A 22,379-nucleotide genomic window follows, 5' to 3' on the forward strand; every position below is an offset into this window, starting at 1 on the left:
AATAACAGCTTGTACAATATCTGGCTATTTGTAAGAAAGAAAAAAATTGTTACCCTATCCCTTCTAGTTGTATATTCACCAAAATAAACATCATCAATTTGTTTATAGGAGCTATTTGGGGGGATCTGAGGATCCTCAGAGTTACTTTTTCCTTCAAACAAATCAATATTTTTGTTAAAAAGCAAGCACCACTCTTAATGAAAACTTAACTAAGAAATAAAATATCCAAAGGCTAGTTTCTAAGAAAAGAGAAGTGACTGGGTGCCTGGGTGGCTCAGTTGGTTAAGCAACTGCAACTCAGGTCATGATCCCAGAGTTCTGGGATCGAGCCCCGCATTGGGCTCCCTGCTCCTCAGGGAGCCTGCTTCTCCCTCTCCCTCTGCCTGTCGCTCCCCCTGCTTGTGCTCTCTTTCTGTCAAATAAATAAATAAAATCTAAAAAAAAAAAAAAGAGAGAGAGAGAGAAGTGACAGAATAGAAGCAGTTAAATATAAACCTGGTAATCAGACTCTGAATAAATTAGAAATTGACAGAATTAGAAATTTAGAAAATAATATTAGATTGTGAGTATAAAAAGGCATATTCTTATGGAAAAAGTCACAATTAAAATATGATGAACTAAAAAGTCATTTATCCTTCTCTGTCCCCTCTCTTCTTACCTGAGAAGGGAGGTATAATTGTTACAAAATTACTATTCATTCTAAAATGTTTAGTTAGATTAAGCAAACCAGTTTTTCTACAAGCACTTCAAAACAAATCAGTAAAACTGGTTTTGAACACAAGGAAAAAGAATGGCTGTCATAGATCTATTTAAAGAAATGAAGTAAGTTTATGATCACTATTTGCTCTAAAATAAAAAAATCCCACAATTAAAAGCTTAGCTTCTAGACAGTGTTGCTCATAAACCAGAGAAATCATAGTCCTGCGTTCCACTGATTCTAGACAGAATTTTTTTCTCTAGATAAGCATGCCCCAATGCCCACCTGGCTAAAAATAAAGGTAACAAAATTACAACTGAAAAATAATTGCAAGGAACTTAAAAATAATTACGACTGGCTCTATATGCCTAAAATTAAGAAGAGACTGGTATCAAAATTAACCAGGGTAAGAAGGATCACATGGGAATCAGCAGACTTTAATAGAAAGTTTAACCTTTTCCTTGAATGAGGCTATAGATTTATAGTTTTCCCCCGAAAATTAGGACACTTAATAGCTATTTAGAGACAAAGAACTTTGAATTGCATTATAAAAGGATAAGACTATTTCACCAGAGAATTAGTTTAATTTACTATGTGAATCTGTTAATTAAAATATGCTATAATGTTAAGAAAAAATAGAATAAACCACAACTCCCAATGCTTAAATCTTCAATAATGAACATAAAACTACAGGAAAGGCTTGCTATTAGTCTTTTCTACAATTCATATATGTTTTTTGAGCATACTGTTACTGAGTACTGCTCTAGGCACTGGAGCTCCATGGCAAAGACAAGATCTCTGTTCTCATGGAGCTTACATTCTACCATAAAACAAGATATAAAATGAATAGGAGTGAAAGGCTTCTTGGAGGACAGGACATTTGAGTAACCTGAATGACAGGAAAGAGACAGCCATATAACAATTTGGGAACAGAGCTCCCCAGGTAACGGCAATACGAAGTATAAGAGTACTATAAAATTTATTTTATTTTATTTTATTTTAAGAGAGGGGGAGAGAGAGAGAGATGGAGGGGGGGGGAGAGGGAGAGGGAGAGAGAGAATCTTAAGCAGGCTCCATGCCCGACCTGGGGCTTGATCTCGCAACCCCAAGATCATGCCCTGAGCCGAAATCAAGAGTCGAATGCTTAACTGAGCCACCCACGCACACCAAATTTTTAATGGATTATCTCTAAATCAATTTAATAAAATGCATTATCTATGATTCCTATGTACATTAGCTTGAAAACCACCAATTGAAAAAAATCCTAAATGGCATGAAATGATCAGGATAGGATTAAAATGAGAGTAACATTGGGGTGCCTCGCTGGCTCAGTTGGTAGAGTATGAGACTCTTGATCTTGGGGTCGTGAGCTCAAGCCCCACATTAGGCATAGAGTTTACTTTCAAAAAAATGAGAATAACATTAGTTCATGATAAGAATCAATTTATTGATGTTAACTATATTGTATATACTGTGCTAAATTATATAGTCTCATGTTCAGGCTGAAGATATACTGTGAGATATCCACACCATTTAGAATTAACAATATTTAAACTAACCTTGTGGTCAAAAGTGGATGAATAGATAAAGATAATCTTATCCGTAAGTAATACAGAATTTAAAATACCAAGCTAGTATTTCCCTTACTAGACTTCAAAACATTTTTAGTCTTAACATTTTAAGACTGATAATATCTGAGGCTACTGAGGGCAAGAGCAAAGGGATGCTCTCATTCAAAGTAATTGTGCCATAAATTGGTTTAAACTTTTTGATAGCAAACTGTCACTAGCTACCAAAATTTATGATGTGCATATCCTATGAATTTGCTACACAAAGTCCCATACAATAGCACAAAATTACATATAAAGATGTTCATTATGTATTGCTTATAGTGCCAAAAAAAATCCCTGGAAATAGTCCAAATATCCATCAATAAGGAATTAAATAAATCAAGAAATACCTACAATGATGTGGTATAATACACAGCATTTAAAAAAAGTAATGCTGTCGGGGCACCTGGGTGGCTCAGATGGTTAAGCGTCTGCCTTCAGCTCAGGTCATGATCCCAGGGTGCTGGGATCGAGCCCCACATCGCGCTCCTGGCTCAGTGGGGAGCCTGCTTCTCCCTCTCCCTCTGTCTCTCCCCCTGCTCATGCTCTCTCTCTCTCTCTCTCTCTGTAACTCTGTGTCTCAAATGAATACATAAAATCTTTAAAAAAATAAAAATAAATAAAAAAATAAAAAGTAATGCTGTAGGGGCGCCTGGCTGGCTCAGTCAGTGGAGCATGTGACTCTTGATTTTGGGGTTGTGAGTTCAAGCCCCACTCTGGGTGTAGAAATTACTTAAAAAAAATAAAATTGTTTAAAAAAAAAGGTAATGATGTAATTCCACTGACACTGAAATGAAAAAATATCCAATTCACAATGTAAAAGGAAAATATCATTTAATGGTTTGTAATGATTTAATTCTTTTGTATAAAAAAAGTACACTTATAAATAATGTACAGAAGCAAAAATATTTGTATATACAGAGAAAATATCTCAAAGGATATATACTAAGTTGTTACTAGTGGTTTTCTCTCTTACGCCTGGAATTGATGAGGAAGGAAAGAAGAGAAAGGGCAAACGGAAGACTTCTTTTAAAATTTCAAAACATCTGTACTACTTCTTTTCCCAAACAGCAAACATGGATTACTTAGGAAACTTTTAAAAATGTCTTTAAAGGGGCGCCTCACTGGCTCAGTAGGAGAAGCATGCGACTCTTGATCTCGGGTTCATGAGCTCGAACCCCACACTGGGCACAGAGATTAGATAAATAAAACTTTAAAAAAAAAAGTGTTTCAAAAGTGCTAATGGGTTTTGAGTTTACGTATAGCTTGGATCTGGGATAATATCTTTCCAGGGCTCTTCTTATCAGGAAACATAGAAATGGCCCCAAATATTGAGCTACATATTATAATGACATTCCTTAAAAAGAAACTCCATTTGCATTACAATTAATAGAGGGCCATAATACAAAGCTAGTATATTTAGGGTATCTTTAAGCTATACTTCAATGACATTCTATCATGTAAAATAAAGTCTAATGTGGTTTGCAAAGCCTTCCAGGATTGAGTCAACCCTAAGCTTCTCCAAGTTTAATATTCATGCGACTTACCTGTAATTCCTGTTAAAATACAGATTCAGATCCAGAAGTCTGTGATGGGGTCTTTTCTAAAAGTTCTGCAGACCACACTCAGGAGCAAGGATCTAGTCCTGATACCACACCATTCCCCACACTTTAATTTAGTGAATTACTGCTCTTCCACACACACCATGTTGTTCATAACATGTCCTTTCTCTGTCTTATTCTTTGTCAGAAATGGTTTTCCCTTCACCTCCACTTCAAAAACTTTTTTTCTTTGTTACTGTTTTAGTCCAAATGTCACACATATTTCAGGCACATGTAGATGCTACTTCTTTTGCATTCCAAGATCCCTATGCATTTATGTTCAACTTACCACATTTGTTATTTGCATGTCCATCTCCCTATGAGACAATGAGTTTGAGGATAGAAAATATCTATCTTGAGCACACAGATACTCAATAAATGTTTTCTGAGTCCAAGTCATTAAGGCATCAATGCCACCATCTTTGAAATCATGGTGTCACAATCACTTTTATTCTGTCACATTTTCTTTGAGGTAATATTCAGAAAAAATACTACCAAATTATTGAAGGTAATCTCTAAAGTATAAAATAACATTCACATTCAAAATTAAAGTAAAATATAACACAATTTGATGAGATGTTTATGTTAATGGTGGAAGAAAGTCACATTAATTTCACTCTATTTTGGGGTATAAAGGACAAAACAAAGATTGTACCCTTTGGTATTCTTTTCATTTAAGTACTTGAAGCAAAATTAAAATGGCATCAAATTTCTAATTTACCTAATAGTCCTAATTAATTAGGACCTTTACTATATTTTAAAAATAAATGACAAAATAGTATCTTAAATCAAATGCTTACACACATAGCCCTCTCTTTATCACTCACCTTCCTCATCTATCCATTTCATGGTGAAAAGCTGTTCGTTGTCAAAGGAACACATATCTCGAACCTCATTGCAAAGGCCCTCAAAGGAGATTGAAGGTTCAAAATGTGTTATCATGATATCCCTGAAAAAGAAAAAGAGTTTTAAGTTTGAAGATGACTGAAACTAATGATGCTCTACATACTACTAAATGCCTGACGATCTGAAGAATGTCAGATATTTTGTGAGTACATCATTGCATTGTTTCCAGTAAACAATCCCTGTAAAGTTAAAAAAAAAATCCATATTAATAATGTTTAAAAATAAAAATAGTGGAATATTAACTAAATTGAATTTAAATAAAAAATTTAAAAATAAAAAAATAAAAATAGTGGATTTGTGAGAAACTTTAATTCAATCTCCTCCTCCTTCGGGAAGCCCACCCTAACTGCTCTGATGGTCATCCCACTTTGCTTTAATATTAGTTTTCAGAAGTGCTCTCTTTTGTGAGGCACTGAACTCCACAGATGAATAGCTCAGTTACTGATTAGCTTCTGCCTTATATTTAACTGAAATCTGTTCCAATCGCTGGTCCCAGATCGCCCCTCCTTAGGAAGTCTATCCTTCGTCTAAAAGATGGCTCTTCAATAATTGGACAAAGATCTGATATGCCCTCCTCCTCAGCCCTCACTTCTGCAGATTAACCACCCATAAGACTGTCACCCATTCTTTGTGCAGCATGATTTTTAGACCTCACACCTTTATTTTCACTTTTTCCCAAAAACCTTCCATTTGCCACAATTATAGTATGACTAATATTTTAAGGTAGATACCCAAAATACATAGGAATAGACATAAATGTGTATTTATGTTTGTTTTAGTGTAAGATAAGCAACAGTATTCAAATAAATCTACCTAGCAGCTACTCACTATAAAACTTAAAATTGCAACAAAATGTTTTAGAGCAGAGGCCTGGGGTTTCCTCCAAGGAGCCAGGAGAAGGTTCCCAATGATCTAATCTCTGCCCAGTAGCCAGCTACAGTATCCTTTCAAACGAAAGTCAGATAGACTAAATGACTCTAATTTAACAAACTCTTACAGAGTGATCTCTAGGTGTCAGACTGTTCTAACGGTTTTACAAAGATAATGTAGTTCACGTCCTTCCTGTTTTAAACTCTTCAAGTGCCTTTCTTTCCCATGCAGAGTAAAATCCAAAGTCCCCAGCAGGGTCTACCGGGCCTTGACTACCTCTCTGACCAACCTCTTCTACTACTTCAACAGGTAAACCATCTACCATCTACCCCAGCTAGAATGTAAGTTTGGTGAAAGTAGGGATTTTGTTTTGTTCATTATATTCCTAGTGGCCAACACAGTGCCTAGACACAGTGCCTAGCACAGAATGGATTCTTGACAAATACTCACTGAAGAAAGGAAGGAACTGTGAACAGACATGGGTAGCTAGAACACAGAACATAGAGTGGGAAATAAGGAATTTAGAATTTTAAGTTATCTGTAAAAAAAAAAAGTTAAAAAACTATAGTCTTTAGGGGCTGTCAAAGGTAAACAGAGAGCAGACATGAAAATTGGCCTTTTTTTGATAATCATTCTAAGCATCTCATAGCTTTCTGCCCCTGCCTCAGAACTCTCCTGCCTTGGCTTTCATAATAGTATGTTGCCCTGGCTCTCTGTCTGCTTTTCTGAACTCTTAAGTCTCCTTCGATTTTCGATCACAAGATACTCTTTACACCCTTGTTCACATTCATTCCGTCACTCTTCCTTTCTCTCTAAACCTAATTCACATTCAATGTTTTAACTACTATCTCTGTGTAGGGTGTCTCCTAAATCTCTAATTCTAGCTCTCTGTGTGGTATTTAAGTCTTTTGATAATCTGGTTCTATTTTCAACTTGAACCCACCATTCCCAACACAAATACTCTTCTACAGACATCTGGTTTACTCATAACCTCCACACATAAGACCTTGATAATCCAAGTTTTAATTCTGACCTTTCCGCAGTTCAAGGCCCAGTTTATATAGGGAGGTGGGGATCAATTCTTTAAGAAGTGCTTCAACACCAACTTCCATTAAACCTCTTTCAACCACACAAGCCCAGTGGTCTATACTTCTAAACCTGCCCGACATGTATCTTATGTTCCATTTTCTGTTATTTAACTCATATACTGATAACACATCCTCAACTAAGCTGTACACAACTGGAAGACAAAAATTCTCGGACTTTTTCATAGATTCACATAACTATTAACATAATAAGGACTCAAACATTTCTTAACTGAATGCAGAAGAAATACTCTCTAGGAGAAACCCATCTTCCAGAAAATGCACTTCTGACAAGGAAATATCATGGTTTATGTTTCCTTTGCCCGTAAGCATTTATAGAATACTGAGTGTACTCTGGGTGTTGAAACAAACTTTATCTTACATAACCTTCATGATATCTATCAAACCAGACATACTAATCTATTTTACAGATTTAAAAAGCAAAGGACAAAGGAATGTTTGCCAGTCTCTCCCAGTTGAAAAATAGAATATGACTTCAAATCCAAATCTAATGACACCTATGGTGGACACTGTGATCTGACGCTCCCCCTCCCCATCCAACCTTCTAAAAGCAACACACAGAGGCAACAGATGCTTCTAGTTTAATATGGCAGAGGGAACACATATCTATATCCCTTCATTCGAAGGGCCCACGGAAACAACAGAAAATTGAAATGGCAAATTAAGTCTTAGAAATCAGAAAAGGCACCAGCAGCAGACCAGAAAGTAAAAATCCCAGATGACTGAAAACAGATGGCATAAAAGTAACGAAGAAAACATACCAGCCCCAAACAACAAAGTTAAAGGAATCTTTAAAAGAGAAAAGTTTCATTTACACAAGATTACTTTTCCTTCTTTACGCATCTACTCATACTACTGGGCTCTTCAAGCGCTTAACACCTACAAAAGCATTCATTATAAATGCTTGTTTTTTTTTAAGATTTTATTTTTTTTTAAGATTTTATATAATTATTTGAAAGAGAGTGAGAGGGGCGCGTGGGTGGCTCAGTCGTTAAGCGACTGCCTTCGGCTCAGGTCATGATCCTGGAGTCCCAGGATCGAGTCCGGCGTTGGGCTCCCTGCTCAGCAGGGAGTCTGCTTCTCCCTCTGACCCTCCCCCCTCTCATGTGCTCTCTCTCTCAAATGAATTAAAAAAAAAAAAATCTTAAAGAAGACCTGAGTAAGGGGCGCCTGGGTGGCTCAGTTGTTAAGCCTGCCTTCGGCTCAGGTCATGGTCCCAGGGTCCTGGGATCGAGCCCCGCGTCGGGCTCCCTGCTCGGCACGAAGCCTGCTTCTCCCTCTCCCACTCCCCCTGCTTGTGGTCCCTCTCTCGCTGTGTCTCTGTCAAATAAATAAATAAAATCTTTAAAAAAAATTTAAAAAAAAAGAAAGAGAGTGAGAGAGCACCAGCGTGCAGGGCAGAGGTGAAGGGAGCAGAGGGACAGGGAGAAGCAGGCTCCCTGCTGATCACGGAGTCTACTGCGGGCTCGATCCCAGAACCCAGAGATCATGAGCTGGGCGGAAGTCAGATGCTTAACCGCCTGAGCCACCCAGGTGCCCCAGATTTTATTTTTAAGTAGTCTCTACACCCAACATGGGGCTTGAACTCACAACCCCAAGATCAAGAGTCCCACGCCCCACCAACTGAGCCAGTCAGGCGCCCCACAAATCCTTTTTTAAATTGCTTTAAACAAACATTTATAAGTTAAAGAACAGAATAATGTTACAAACTTTTAGAATGTAAAAACTACTAAGAAGAATCAAGATGTGGAGAAGATAAAAGTATAAATTCAAAATGTTTCTTTCCTAGTAGAGAGTCAATACTCTTATCTAAAACTAATCATTTAAAAATAAAAACAGGGAACAAGAAAAAACCAAATAGGGGCGCCTGGGTTGCTCAGTCAGTTAAGCGTCTGCCTTCTGCTCAGGTCATGATCCCAGGGTCCTGGGACTGAGTCCCACATCAGCCTCCCCGTTCAGCACGGAGTCTGCTTCTTCCTCTCCCTCTGCCCCTCCCCCTGTTCGTTCTCTTTCTCTCTCTAATAAATAAAATCTTGAAAAAAAGAAAAAGAAAAAAACAAATAATCCAAATAAAAGATGGGCAAAGGATTTGAACCAACATTTCTCCAAAATGATATACAAATAGACAAGTTTATGAAAAGATGTTCAACATCGCTAATCATTAGGGAGATACAAATCAAAACCATAATGAAATATCACCTCATACCCATTAGGATAACTACTATCAAAAACAAAACAAAACTAAACAGACTAACAAGTGTTGACAAGGATGTGGAGAAACACAAGCCTCGCACACTGTTGGTGGGAGTGTGAAACGGTGCAGCAGCTACGGAAAACAGTACAGAGGGTCCTCAAAAATTAAAAACAGAATTTCCATTTGATCCCATAATTCCACTTCTGGGTACAGGTCCAAAAGAACCGGACACAGGGACTCCGACAAATTATTTGTACACCCATGTTCATAGTAGCATTACTCACAATAACCAAAAGGTGGAAGCAACCCAAGTGTCCATTAACAGAGGAATGGATAAACAAAATGTGATATATAAACACAAAGGAATATTATTCAGCCTTTAAGGAAATTCTGGGACACCTGGCTGGAGCAGTCAGAGGAGCATACGACTCTTGATCTCAGGGTCCTGGGTTAGAGTCCCACACTGGGTGCAGAGATTACTTAAATAAATAAATAAACTTAAATGAATGAATGAATGAATGAATGTAAGGACATTCTGACACACGGATGAACTTTGAAGACATTATGTTAAGTGAAATGGGCCAGTCACAAAAAGACAAATACTGCAGACTCCATTTAATTGGAACAGTGGTTCCCAGGGGTTGGGGGGAGGAGAAGGAAATGGGGAGTTGTTCAACAGAAACAGTTTCAGTTTTACAAAATGAAAAAGTTCTAGAGATTGGTTGCACAACACAGTGAATATAGTTAACACTACTGAACTGTACACTTAAAAATGGTTAAGATGTAAATTTAGTGGTTTTTTTTAACCACAATTAAAAAGAAAAGCAGAAGGTACATTATTTAAGTTACAAACATAACCATTAGAACTAAAAATAGGAGAGACAGTGATAAAGAAGTACTAAATTCCTCATCTTTCATATTGAGCAATGGATATAATAAAACAAAATTTTACAGGTTTTTATTTTTATTTATTTTTTTGAGAGAGTGAGCATGGGGAGTGGGGAAGGGGTAGAAGGAGAGGGAAAGACTCTTAAGCAGGTTCCATACCCAGCGCAGAGCCCAACGCTGGCTCAGTCTCAGGACCCTGAGATCATGACCTGAGCTGAAATCAAGAGTCGGATGCCTAACTGACTGATTCACCCAGCCACCTCAAAACAAAACAAAATTTTAAAAGTAGTTAACTCTGGGTGGTGGAACTGGAGATTGGAGAGAGATTAGAGATGGAAAGAGGATGTACTTTGTATTTAGACTCTTCTGAATAGTACAGATTAACAATTTATTTACCATATAAAGGTATGATTTTATTATAAAATTTACTTTCTAGTAAAAAATATAAATAAAATATTTACAAAATTTAAAATGAATTTTATGAATAAAATTGTCTTAAATTTTTTAAAATTTTATTTTTAAAAAAGAAAATAAAAATAGAAAATAGTTCGTTGGGCGCCTGGGTGGCTCAGATGGTTAAATGTCTGCCTTTGGCTCAGGTCATGATCCCAGGGTCCTGAGATTGAGTCCCGCATCAGGCTCCCTGCTCCTTGGGGAGCCTGCTTCTCCCTCTGCCTCTGCCTCTCTCTGTCTCTCATGAATAAATAAATAAAATCTTAAAAAAAAAAAGAAAATAGTTCCTTCTTCTAACAACATTATAAGAGAATATGCTTACCTTAAAGCAATTTCGTTTTTGTAATTCAATTTTATTTATTTTTTTTCTTCCAAGCTTTTATTTAAATTCAAGTTAGTTAAATATAGTATTGGTTTCAGGAGTAGAATTTAGTGATTCATCACTTACATATAACACCTAATGCTCATCACAAGTGCCCTCCTTAACATCCATCACCCAATTAGCCCATCCTCCTGCCCACCTGCCCAGCAATTTTTCTTTCAAAATACCCTCAAGGTTATTAGTATGAGGGAGTAAGGGTTGAGAGAATGTATTTTAGAATTAAATGAGAGAAGGAAAGGCTCCCACAGACTTTCTCTGGCAAAGAACAAGTATGGCATTATGTTTTTTGAATGCAAGGGAAAAAAATTAGTATCAGATATCATCAAAACATGACTTCCTTACTAAGGTCCACATGAACTTACAATTAACACATACATAAGCATGTCTGTAAACAATAGGGACTTTTAAGAAATCTTACTTTTCAAGAGCTAAAAAATATTTATCAGAACAAATATTTTCTAAATAATCCTTAAAAAACATAAGTACAAACATCCTAAAGAGACTCAGTGAAGGAGTCATGCTTTATCAACTGCCACTCCTTAAGTTCCAGGAACTAAAACATTTAAGGGAGTTTTATATAAACACTTCTCTAAGTAATTGAGAAAGCACCATGTTCATACCCTCTACAAACACCAGATCCTTATTACAGCACTAAAGCTAAAAATGAGCTGCAAAATAAAGATATTTCATTCTAAAGGTATAAAACCAATTATGCATGAAAGATTTTTTTTTTCTGGTTTTAACTTCAGTGTTAGCATAAATTATCTTACCACTGGTCTTCGACAGAATATAGTCTGCTTCACCACAAAGATTCCCAAAATGGCAAATTTAGATATAGTTTTAGCTGAATTTTTAAAAAAGAAGAAAAAAAAGGCAGTTTTAATTTTGCTACTGGGCTTCAGAAGACAAACTGCTTTAAGCATTCATTATGTTCCTATGTTCTAAAATATAGACTCTAAAGTTTTTCTGTAGGATTAATTGCTTTTAAAAATAAACCTGAAAAAAGAACCACCGGTTCAGTCCTTCTGCTATCTCAAAATAACCTTTTCTCCCAAATTAAATGTAGTATAAAGAGAAAAAAGTCTTATTTGTAATCACTGATATAATAGATTTAGATAGAATTATCCATGGATGGTAAAATCACTGGGTTAAAGGTTCTGAGGAAACAGAATATTCATACAATCTCATAGTATCACTCCTCAAATTGTTATTCATAAGAAAGTCATAAAGCAACTTCCATTTTTTTAATGATCAAGATGATAGATGGGGCCCTTGGGTGGTGCAGTTGGTTGAGTGTCCAACTCTTGGTTTCGGCTCAGGTCATGATCTCAGGGTCCTGAGATGGAGGCAAGCCACCCTCCCCCCCGACTCTCCTCACTCCTGTCAGGCTCTGAGCTCAGGGAGGAGTCTGCTGGAATTTCTCTTTCCCTCTCCCTCTGCCCCTCTCTGTGCTCACTCTCTCTCTCTCTAAGTGAATAAAAAATCTTAATAAAAAAATAGAAAACTGGCTCAAAAAGAACTGTGAAATATGAATTTGACAATAAAGCAAAAAAATGATTTTTAAAAACCCCGTCAATAGAGTAAAAGGAGAAAAAGAAATTTCTCTGAAGGGTAAAACTCAATGTTACCATCCATACAATGCAGATAATGATATCTGCCTCTGAATACTGTCGTGAAGATTAAATAAAACAAAACACTTATCATAGTTCTTGGAACAACTGGGTACATTATAAAGATTAGTTTCTATGCTCTTTAGCATATCTCAAAGGGGCAAAAGGAGACTGGTATGTTTGAAGATAATTTGGTGAAATTTTTCTAACTAATGGTAATATTTCATTAAGATAAAAGATCACTGCTGGGGTGTCTGGGTGGCTTAGTCAGTCAAGCGTCCAACTGTTGATTTCGGCTCAGCGCATGATCTCACGGTGGTGAGACGGAGCCCCGCACTGGGCTCCATGCTGGGCATGGATCCTGCTTGAGATTCTCTTTCCCCCTCTCTCCTTCTGCCCCTCCCTGCTCCCCCTTTCCTTCTCTTAAAAAAAAAAAAAGATAAAAGAATCACTGCTAAAATTCAGCACTGTCTAGAAAACCTAGCCAAATAGTAAAGATAAGAAAAATTAAATAAGTGAGATATATAGTAAAGAAGAGGCACAATTGTTATTTCCAGATGACATTATTTAGCTATAAATTCAAGATAGTTAACTAAGAAATTATTAGAATAAGGTGGGTGACCACTTAAATATTCAAAAATAGATGGTATTTAGTAAGCCTATGAAAACAAAAGATCCCATTCACAAAAGCAATAAAATTATAAAACATTTAAGAATAAATTTAACAGGCAATGTGTAAGATTTAAGGGACAGGAATTTTACTGAAAACCGTGAAAAAGATCAATAAATAGGGATTATACTTACAAGGCAAAGCTCAATATTATAGAACTATCAGTTCTCACATTAACCTATAAATTCAAAGCAATTCCAAATCAAAATACCAATTAGATTTTTTTTTCTGGGGGCCCTTGGGTGGCTCAGTTGGTTAAGCGTCTGCCTTCGGCTCAGGTCATGATCCCAGGGGCCTGGGATGGAGTCGTGCGTCGGGCTCCCTGCTCCGCGGGGAGTCCACTTCTCCCTTTCACACTCCCTCTGCCTCTCCCTCTGCCTGTGCTCACTCTCTCAAATAAATAAAATCTTAAAAAAAAAAAAATCAATGAAACCGAATAAAAAGTACTTACATTCCATCTGATAAGTTTAGTATACAACAAAGTTGTCCTTCAACTCAGTGGTGAAAGAACCTATTTTAATAACAGTATTAGAATACATTTTTAAAAAACTAAGCTGTGTCAGTACACTACAAATAACTAAACCCCCAAATATCAGATTTATTGAAAAGATAATCACTTGAAAAGCTGCATAATTAATAGATGAAAAAATATTTTTTTAAAGATTTTTATTTATTTATTTGACAGAGAGAGAGAGCACAATAGAAGGACAGAATCCAAGAGAAGAACTGGGCAAAAGACATGAATAAACAAACAGAAGAACTACAAATGATCAGTAATGTATAAAAGAGCTATAAAAAAGTTAGCATGTGTTGCCTATTGGAAAAATTTTTATTTTTTTTGAAGATTTTATTTATTTGAGAGAGAGAGCGCGTGCACATTGGGTGCAGAGGGAGAGGGAGAGGCAGGCTCTCCGCTAAGCAGGGAGCCCGATGCGGGGCTCGATCTCAAGACTCCGGGATCATGACCTGAGCGGAAGGCAGACGCTTAACTGCCTGAGCCACCCAGGCGCCCCCTACTGGGAAAATTTTTAAAGACCAACAATATGCAATGGGAACACAAGGAAAACACTTCATTTGTACACTGTTGTTTGGAACAGAAATTGGTAAGTGTTTGGAGGACAATATCAAGTTTTAAAACAGGCAAATTTTGGACCATGTTTGCAGGAATATATATTAAATAAAAAGGAGGTTCCTTCAGCATAATTTGAAATAGTGATTTAATGAAAGTAATTTTTTATGCTCATCAATCAGGAAAAAGATTAAATTATGGTATAACAATACTATAGAACACTATATATCAATTATAAAGTAAGCAGATTGCTCTCTATATATGTATCTATTTATCCCTGTCTACCTTAACATGGAAAGATGATCATGAATGAAAACAAATCAAGTTGCAGAAAAATGTGTAGAAATAGAATCTGTTTACTTGAAAAATAAAAGGGTATGTGTGTACACAATATCTATACTTACAGATATATTAATACGATGTAGACTTCCCCAAACTATTAACAATGGGTACCATTAGGAAGTGGGGGTGAGAGGCTACAAGGGGAACCTTTCACTTTCTGTACATCTGCATTTTTAAAATTTAGTTTTAGTGCCTTGCCTTTGTCATCTGCATTTGGTCACTGGTGACATTTTTGTTCCTGTCATCATTCTCAGCCACATTCCTGCCTAGGTTAGCTGCCAGGTACAGGGCTTGGGACATACAGCAGGCACACAATAAATGATTGTTCAGTTAATTCTGGGCATTTCCACCTGGACGCCCACAAAGCATGATGAACTCAAAATTCGGTCACTTGTTCCAGGTAATGAATTACCTCCTCTCACTAATCTCTTCCTCCTATATTCCCTAGTCTCTCTCAAGCAAGAAACCTATTATTGTCAGACTCCTCTTCCCCACAGGAGTCAACCTATAATTCACACTGATTCCATCCCCTAAAATCGCTGTTCAATCCATATCCTCTCCTCCTCTGAATTCTCAGCTGGACTACTTCCAAAGCCTCCAATTAGTCTTCATCCACTGCTAATTCATCGCCCATACTGGGTCCAAGAGTGATCCTTCTAAGATGAAAATCTAAGCATGGATCTCTTACTTAAAACCCTCACCAATGGAAAAAAGTCCGAACCCAAAGTATGATATTCAAGAATCTTCACGAGTAGTGCTTGTGAGCCTTCTTCTTAGCCTCACTTCTTATCAGTGCCCACTTCAAACTCTATGTCCTAATAAGGAATGACTATGGGACTAACAACTAAACTGATCTGAATTCCCCAAACATACCACGCAGTTGTGCAATGCCTGGAATGACCCCCACCCAACATCTTCATCAACCAGGCAAACCTATTTACCCTTTAAAAGCCACAAACATTTCATCCTCTAGTAAGGTTTCCCAAACCCCAAACACCTCCCCGGTATCCATCCCTGCAAGCACCTTACATATAAACATATACACACTCCTTTATTAACTCTTCTATGTCTTTCCTCCTAAAAGTTTCTCAGACCCTTGAGGGCAGAGCCTTAGCTTATTCACCTCTACACCCTCTGTGTCCACCCTAGCACCATGTGCCTACCTTAGAGTAGGCAGTAGGTATTCAACAATATTTATTAAAGTGAGTTTAAACACACTTTAGGTAATATGTGGAATCCTAAGCAAGACTGGAATTTTAAAAATTCAGGTTTTAATTATGCTCATTTCAACCATTAAAAAAAAAAAAAAACCCAAACACTCAAGTTACCTTAACAAGAGGATTGGGAGTTGTATTAGAAAGCTATTATGGATCTCCAGGAAGAATTTTTTCTGCAGAAAGCTGCTTCCTTCTCCTCTGCTTTCTCAGACCTGACGTTTGCACATGGTTGGTCTTGGCCTCACTAGCCTCTCCCTTAACTCTTCAGCTCCAGTCTTCACTGCTAACAAGCAATTTATCTCCATATTATCTGATTCAAATTTCTGAGAGAGCTGTTTTGGTTTTTGGCACCAGGCCACCAAGTCCTTTCTCTTTCTCTGATAAAGCTATGATCAGTTGTCCTGTGGTTAGGTACCATGCCAGAAGCTCCAGGACCAATAATTAACATTCTATCAACTCCCAACTCAATATACTATTTGTATTTCCTTAGAACATTATAGAGATATGCTTTATATTGCTGAATTTATTTTGCAATACTCTTAAAAACAAGTCTTGCCAAGACTTGTTCACAGAAAAATCCTGCATACTTCTTCACTGAGCCAGCCATACAATCCAAATATATAAGGAGTTAATCTCCTCCTATTTGTAGACGTGCACAGAAAGAATCCTCTAGATTGTTAAAACCGTTCAATGGCCGTGGTTTAAAAAGCGTTTTTACGAACTTTTTACAAAATTTCCCATACATTTATAACGTACAATGAAATAAGTAGTCCAGACATCTTGTTAAACTCTATCCCACAATATCAAGTAACTTTAATATAAGGAAAAGCACATACAATAGCAATTTATCACTAACCAACAAAACCTGTTTCTCTTCCTCCTAACACTACTAGGTAATGATTGAAGAAGGAAGGCCACTCACGGACAAGCTCCCATGTCAAGGAAAGAAGGGTGTATAGGCCGTGACACAGTCAGATTCTTTTTTTTTTTTTTTTAAGATTATTTATTTATTTTAGAGAGAAAGTTCAAGTACGTGCTGGGGGGAGGAGCAGAGGGACAGGGAAAGAGAATATCAAGTAGACTCCCCAACGAACATGGAGCCCCACACTGGTCTCGATCTCACCACCCCAAGATCATGACCTGAGCCAAAATCAAGAGTCAGGCAACTAACCAACTGGCACCCCAATACAGTCAGATTCTCAATGTTATTAATCTCCTGCTTAAAAACTAGAAAAAAATCTAATTAAATCTCTGTTATATCTAGAGGGACATCACATTTGCACTAAGAACAAATTTAACTGAATGAGAGAACACTATACACATCTTTGAAAGAAGGCAATTTATTCACTAAAAAGTTCTGGCTATGGGCACCTGGGTGGCTCAGTTGGTTAAGCGTCTGCCTTTGGCTCAGGTCATGATCCCAGAGTCCTGGGATCGAGTCCCACATCGGGCTCTCTGCTCAGCAGGGAGTCGGCTTCTCCCTCTCACTCTTCCATTCTCTCAAATAAATAAATAAATCTTAAAAAAAAATTCTGGCTATTCCAAGATTCAATGTTCACTGGAAAGAAATACTGTTAGAAGGGGATAAGGAGAAAACTTTCTGATAATGACCTTTCATAAGATCTGAAAGAAAAGAAACTTTTTTCAAATGCACATTGTCCTTACATTTCTTGATATAAAGGAAGGATTTTCTATTTTAAAATCAGGTAGGTGTTCTAGTTAGCCAACCTGTTTATTAGCTATCCTCACTGGTGACTCATTTTAGTTTCATCTGTAGTAATGAGCAGCTGACTATGTAATATCAAAACCACCAGGTTAGACTATTGTTAATAAACATATAATCTTAACATCTAATTTCAGGGGAAAGAAATTGGTACAATTTAGAGAGTGCTGATGTTGTCTTTAAATGAGGCTTGAAATGAAGGCACTGTTAGAAAGCTTTCAATGAATAAAAAGCAATAAAGGGCAAGGGTTTGATTGTTTCACTCTTTAGCAAAAATTCATTGATTTTAAAAAGCAAAATGTTAACTTGAATGTCTTGGAGAAATTTTAGTCAGGCACTAAAAGGGTTATATGTCCTTTTTTATTCTCTTTTATAAAAATAATTGTAGCAATAAGCCAAGACAATATGACACCTACGTTACTAAAATATAACAGACTGATTTCTTTCCAAAGGAGAAGTTTATAATAATTTTAATTTACTAACTAGGCCTATCTACATTTATCAAACCAGTAAAAATGGGGGGAAACTAAATTTCTTCCTCTTCATAGTTAAAATCATTGCAAACTATCTAAATTTAATAAGACAAGAATTTACATTGTTTAAAGTCATAAATGTAAACCAGAGAACTGAAAATAATAGTTTAACTATCAAAAATTGAGACGCACCAACCAGGAGAAGAGCAAGCAAAAGGTAGTATTCACCCTATTTCTCATCTTTGAGAGGATGGGATTAATAGGTACTATCTAAAGTTGACTCATGAAACAGAAGTATAACTTTTAAATAAAGGCAACCTCCAGAAGAACAGAAAAACTGTCAACAGGATACCTCTGGAAGCTGGGATGATGGGATGGAAGACACTTTTTTTATACCTCTGTACAATTTGCACATTCCTACCATGTGAGTATATTCATTTAATCCAGTTTTTTTAAATTGTCAATAATGAGACACCTTAAAAAAAAAAACACCCACTATATATTTCATTCTCTGGGCCTAATAACTCATGGACTGTCAACTTTATAAAATGGAAAGTGAGGGGCTCCTGGGTGGCTCAGTCGGTTAAGTATCTGCCTTGGGCTCAGGTCATGGTCCTAGGGTCCTGGGATTGAGCCCCAAGTCCACTCCCAGCTCAGCGGGGAGCCTGCTTTCCCCTCTCCCTCTGCTGTTGCCCCTGCTTGTGCTCTCTCACTCTCTGTCAAATAAATAAAATCTTATTTAAAAAAAAAAGTCTGTATGTCCAATCAATATTCTTAAAAAAAAAAGTGAAATATCTCATCTATCAAATTAAAGGTAAGGTAAAGGAAGAAAAGCTTCTTTCTGCCACAGTCCAAAGTTCATAGCTGGCCATATTCAAGTCAAAACAGTTCTTGTGACTGCTACAAACTTTTGAAAAACATACACACACTTCTTGGTATTGTTTTAAAATGAAGACCTCCTTGATCAATTTAAGCAAAAACACTGACACTGTCCAAAATAATTCTTGTAAACTACTGCTGAATACAGTCAAGCTAATAAGAGGTCAGAGGCTACATGGCAGCAAGCGAACTAGTAAGTCGTTACATAAACCGATAACACATTTTAGGCCTTCTATTTCCTTCGAAATCAAAACAAGAGAGGCGTTTTGAAAGTTTGCTATCTTCCCTGATCCCCTCAGGAATGTAAAAGTATGCAACGCAGTTTCAACCTCTTAGTGCTTGAGTTTTTGTTTTGTTTTTTTTTAAGCAACTTACTTCTGCTTGGACAAATAGTAAGACAGGCCAAAGCCACTGGGTTTTCAGTTAACCCTTAGCTTCAAATCTTCATGTTCACACTAACATTTCACCTTTCTAATGCTACTAAATGTAATTATCCCATATTTCAAACCACAACTGAATTCAAGGGAAGGGGGATATTTCAGGTCACTGATTATAGAACATGATCTAATACCACAATATTAGGACTGGATTATTCCTGGTAAGCACAGGAGTTATAACTTGGATAACAATATGAGTAAAGATCACAGATTTTAGAACTATGCCTCCGTTCATCCTCTTCTCTCCCTGCAGTGTTTCCCCCCATCAAATGGTCCTTGAAGCAACACTGACAAAGCAGCATTCACAAATTTTTAATTTACACACATACAACCTAATCTTGGCGAGACATAAGCACCTAATGCACATCTCTAAAAACAGTTCAACTTTACTCTTAAATAATAACTCCTATGTCTAATACACAGGCAGCCTGACCATAGTCCAGATACACTTTGTGAACTCTTCTAGGCGAGGAAGGTAAACCTGACTTAAGAGAACCAGAGGCTTTAGGCCTTCTGGTAATCAAAAGAGCCAGCAAACTAAAGTAGTACTGTCTTTTAAGCCCATAGCAAACTTAGTTCACTGAGGCATCACTCGGAATCAACTCTCAACCCCAAACACATCCAGACTTAATGACGTAAAGCCCTTGTAAATCTCTTAGTAGGCGAGTCTCTCTCGAACCCACCAGGTGGACCTGCTTTATTCCAAGACTCCTCCCTCGGACCCTAGGCTGGACCATCAGCCGCGCGACTCCCGGGCGCCCTGCAACACACCTTGGGGTGCCCCAACGTAGCGCCCCATGCTCCTCCCCCGACCACTCCGACTGATCCCGAGTCCCTAGAGTCGCCCGCCCGGGCCAATTAGCCCACATGTCCAGCCCCTCACCCTCCCCTCCTCCAGTCCAAGTCGGGCGGGCCTTTCCCCTCCCCTCCCACCCCCACCCCTACTCTGAGACACTCACCCGCGATAGTAGGCTTTCACCCGGACCTGGTGAGAATGGTCCCCGCTGCCGCCGCCTGCGATCGGGTGAGACATGGTACTGCTGTCCCTCTGAGTCGGCATCTCCTTACTCCCCCGCCTCAAAGCCGGAGGCCGAGGGTGCGGGGGGCGCGCCGGGCGCCGAGGGGGGTCTCCGCTGCCCGAGCCTCTTCCAGAGCCGCGGCTGCCGCTTGCTTACCTGTCCACTCCGCCCGCGGCGCGGACCCAAGGGTCGCCTCGCCGGGGCAGCCGGAACCGCACGGCTCCTCCCGCCGCCCGGGCCCAGCACGCCTCCCCTCTTCGGTCCCTCCCACCTCGCTAGCTCCAAAGGCCCACATTCCGGGGGAGGGCGGGCGCAACCATCGATCCACCTCGAGGAGCCTCACCGCCCGGCTGAACCATTCTTACGGGGGCTAGGAAAAGGGGGAGAGAGGATGGGAGACGCTGGCTCTCACATCAAATAGGCCAGGAGGGAGGCTTTCCTGGAAGCTGTGACGAGAGAATGCCAAAGTTCTCCCTAAAGAGCCCCCTTCCTGCCGGGAAAACATTAGGGACAAAGGCTGCGGCATCTCACCCCGGTTTCCTAATTTGGTCGCGTCTGCGGTCAGCCGACTAGGGACTGGGATAGATTTGCCCTGCCAGCTTTCTGGGATTTGGAGTCCCGATGGGATTCTGGGACTGGAGGTTCTTTACATAGGAAACCATCCTCCCCTTCTAGCCGAGTGAATCTGTCTCCAGCTTGCACGCCGCCGGGAGTGTTCGGCTTGGAAATCCTGAATGTAGCTTGGGCATCTGAGGTCACTGGAAATGATTGGGCTTCGTCACGATCTACAGTTTGTTGCCTGATGAATTCTTCCTTCCAGTTGCATAAACCATCGCAATTATATAGCGCCTTTTTGGGAAACAAGACTGATTACCGGCTCAGCACAAGCTCTTTTATGGAAAGAATTTAATAACATATGTAACAAATGTAATAATGAACGTAATAAAGGAGGAAACTCAACTAGAAGGTATGATGAAAGACCGACATTTCTTTCTTTGCAGCCCCCATACCTAGGCCCTTGTATAGTGCCATCGCATGACACAGGTGCACAGTATTTATCCAATCCATCCATCAGCATTTTAAAAAATTTTTTTTCTAGCACTGCCTCGCCAAAGATTACAGTATAAACGATCCGACCTTGTAGCCTAGTCTCTGACCTTCCACTGATCTTGGCTCTGTCACATACTGCAATTACAGGTAGCAGGAATCCAGCTCCTGCCTCAGTCCTGGCACCAACACATGCTAAAAAGGCTGGAATAATCAAGGAAATAACTTTCTCTACTATGATAAAATAGGATTGGAGCATTGACTCATCAGTTATGTCTGACAGTCTGACATGATGTCCTTCAACTGCTACAAACTTGGATTATAAACACTTTTTAAAAAAGATTTTATGTATTTATTTGACAGAGAGAGAGAGAGCAGCACAAGCAGGAGGAGCAGCAGAGGGAGAGGGAGAAGAAGGCTCTCCACTCAGCAGCAGGGAGTTGTGGGAGGAGGGGTTGGATCCTAGGTTCCTAGGATCTGAAGGCAGACCCTTAAGCGACTGAGCCACCCAGGTGCCCCTGGATTATAAACTCTTAATAAAAATTCCTATTGAAAGACTTGGTATCAGAATATTGGGAATTAGGGACCGCATCAACATGTTAAATATGAATCAATTAGCTATGAAATATAAACTATTTCTGAAGTGAGATTGTGAAATTTTAATTGGATTAATAGAAAATTTAGTATGCTGTGACATTTGAAAGATTATATAATGCTCTAAAAAAGGAAAAAAATTTTTTTAAAGATTTGATTTATTTATTTGACAATGAGAGAGAGCACAAGCAGGGGGAGTGGTAGGCAGAAGGAAAGGGAGAAGCAGGCTCCCAGCTGAGCAGCGTGCCAGATGTGGGACTCCATCAGAGGACCCCGGGATCATGACCTGAGCAGAAGGCAGTTGCTTAACCAACTGAGTCACCCAGGTGCCCTCTAGAAAAGGAAATTTACGTTATATGGGAAATGAGAATTTAAAAAGGTATGGCGTGAAAAGCTTTTTATTTTGGATCCTTAACAGTTTGAAAAATCCTTCATCATTGGCCTCAGCATGCTCTGAAGGTAATTACTATTTTCAGAGGAGGCTTATTGCTTACTTTTGTCATCAGTAAGAATCTATAAATAGTAAATATGTGTTTCCGTGTCTTGGCTATTGTAAATAATGCTTCATGGGGGTGCAGATATCTTTTCAAGG

The 22,379-nt window shown here is 38.5% G+C and overlaps 1 protein-coding gene across 1 annotated transcript in view; it reads right to left on the reverse strand.

The window, feature by feature from the left end:
* The window catches only part of PRKCI (protein kinase C iota), a 63,050-nt gene extending 42,863 nt beyond the window's left edge, over positions 1 to 20,187 (reverse strand). Inside the window, exons 1-2 of the mRNA XM_028101047.2 lie at positions 20,087 to 20,187; positions 4,736 to 4,857 (exon numbers count right to left, since the gene is read on the reverse strand). Of these exons, the coding sequence (XP_027956848.1) occupies positions 4,736 to 4,857; positions 20,087 to 20,187 (223 nt within the window). The remainder of the gene's footprint in view (positions 1 to 4,735; positions 4,858 to 20,086) is intronic.
* Between the last annotated feature and the right edge of the window lie 2,192 nt (positions 20,188 to 22,379).

This window comes from Eumetopias jubatus, unplaced genomic scaffold (assembly GCF_037043125.1).
Source record: "Eumetopias jubatus isolate StellerSeaLion01/CBP00866 unplaced genomic scaffold, mEumJub1_p1.0 scaffold_1, whole genome shotgun sequence".
NCBI classification, from domain to species: Eukaryota; Metazoa; Chordata; class Mammalia; order Carnivora; family Otariidae; genus Eumetopias; species Eumetopias jubatus.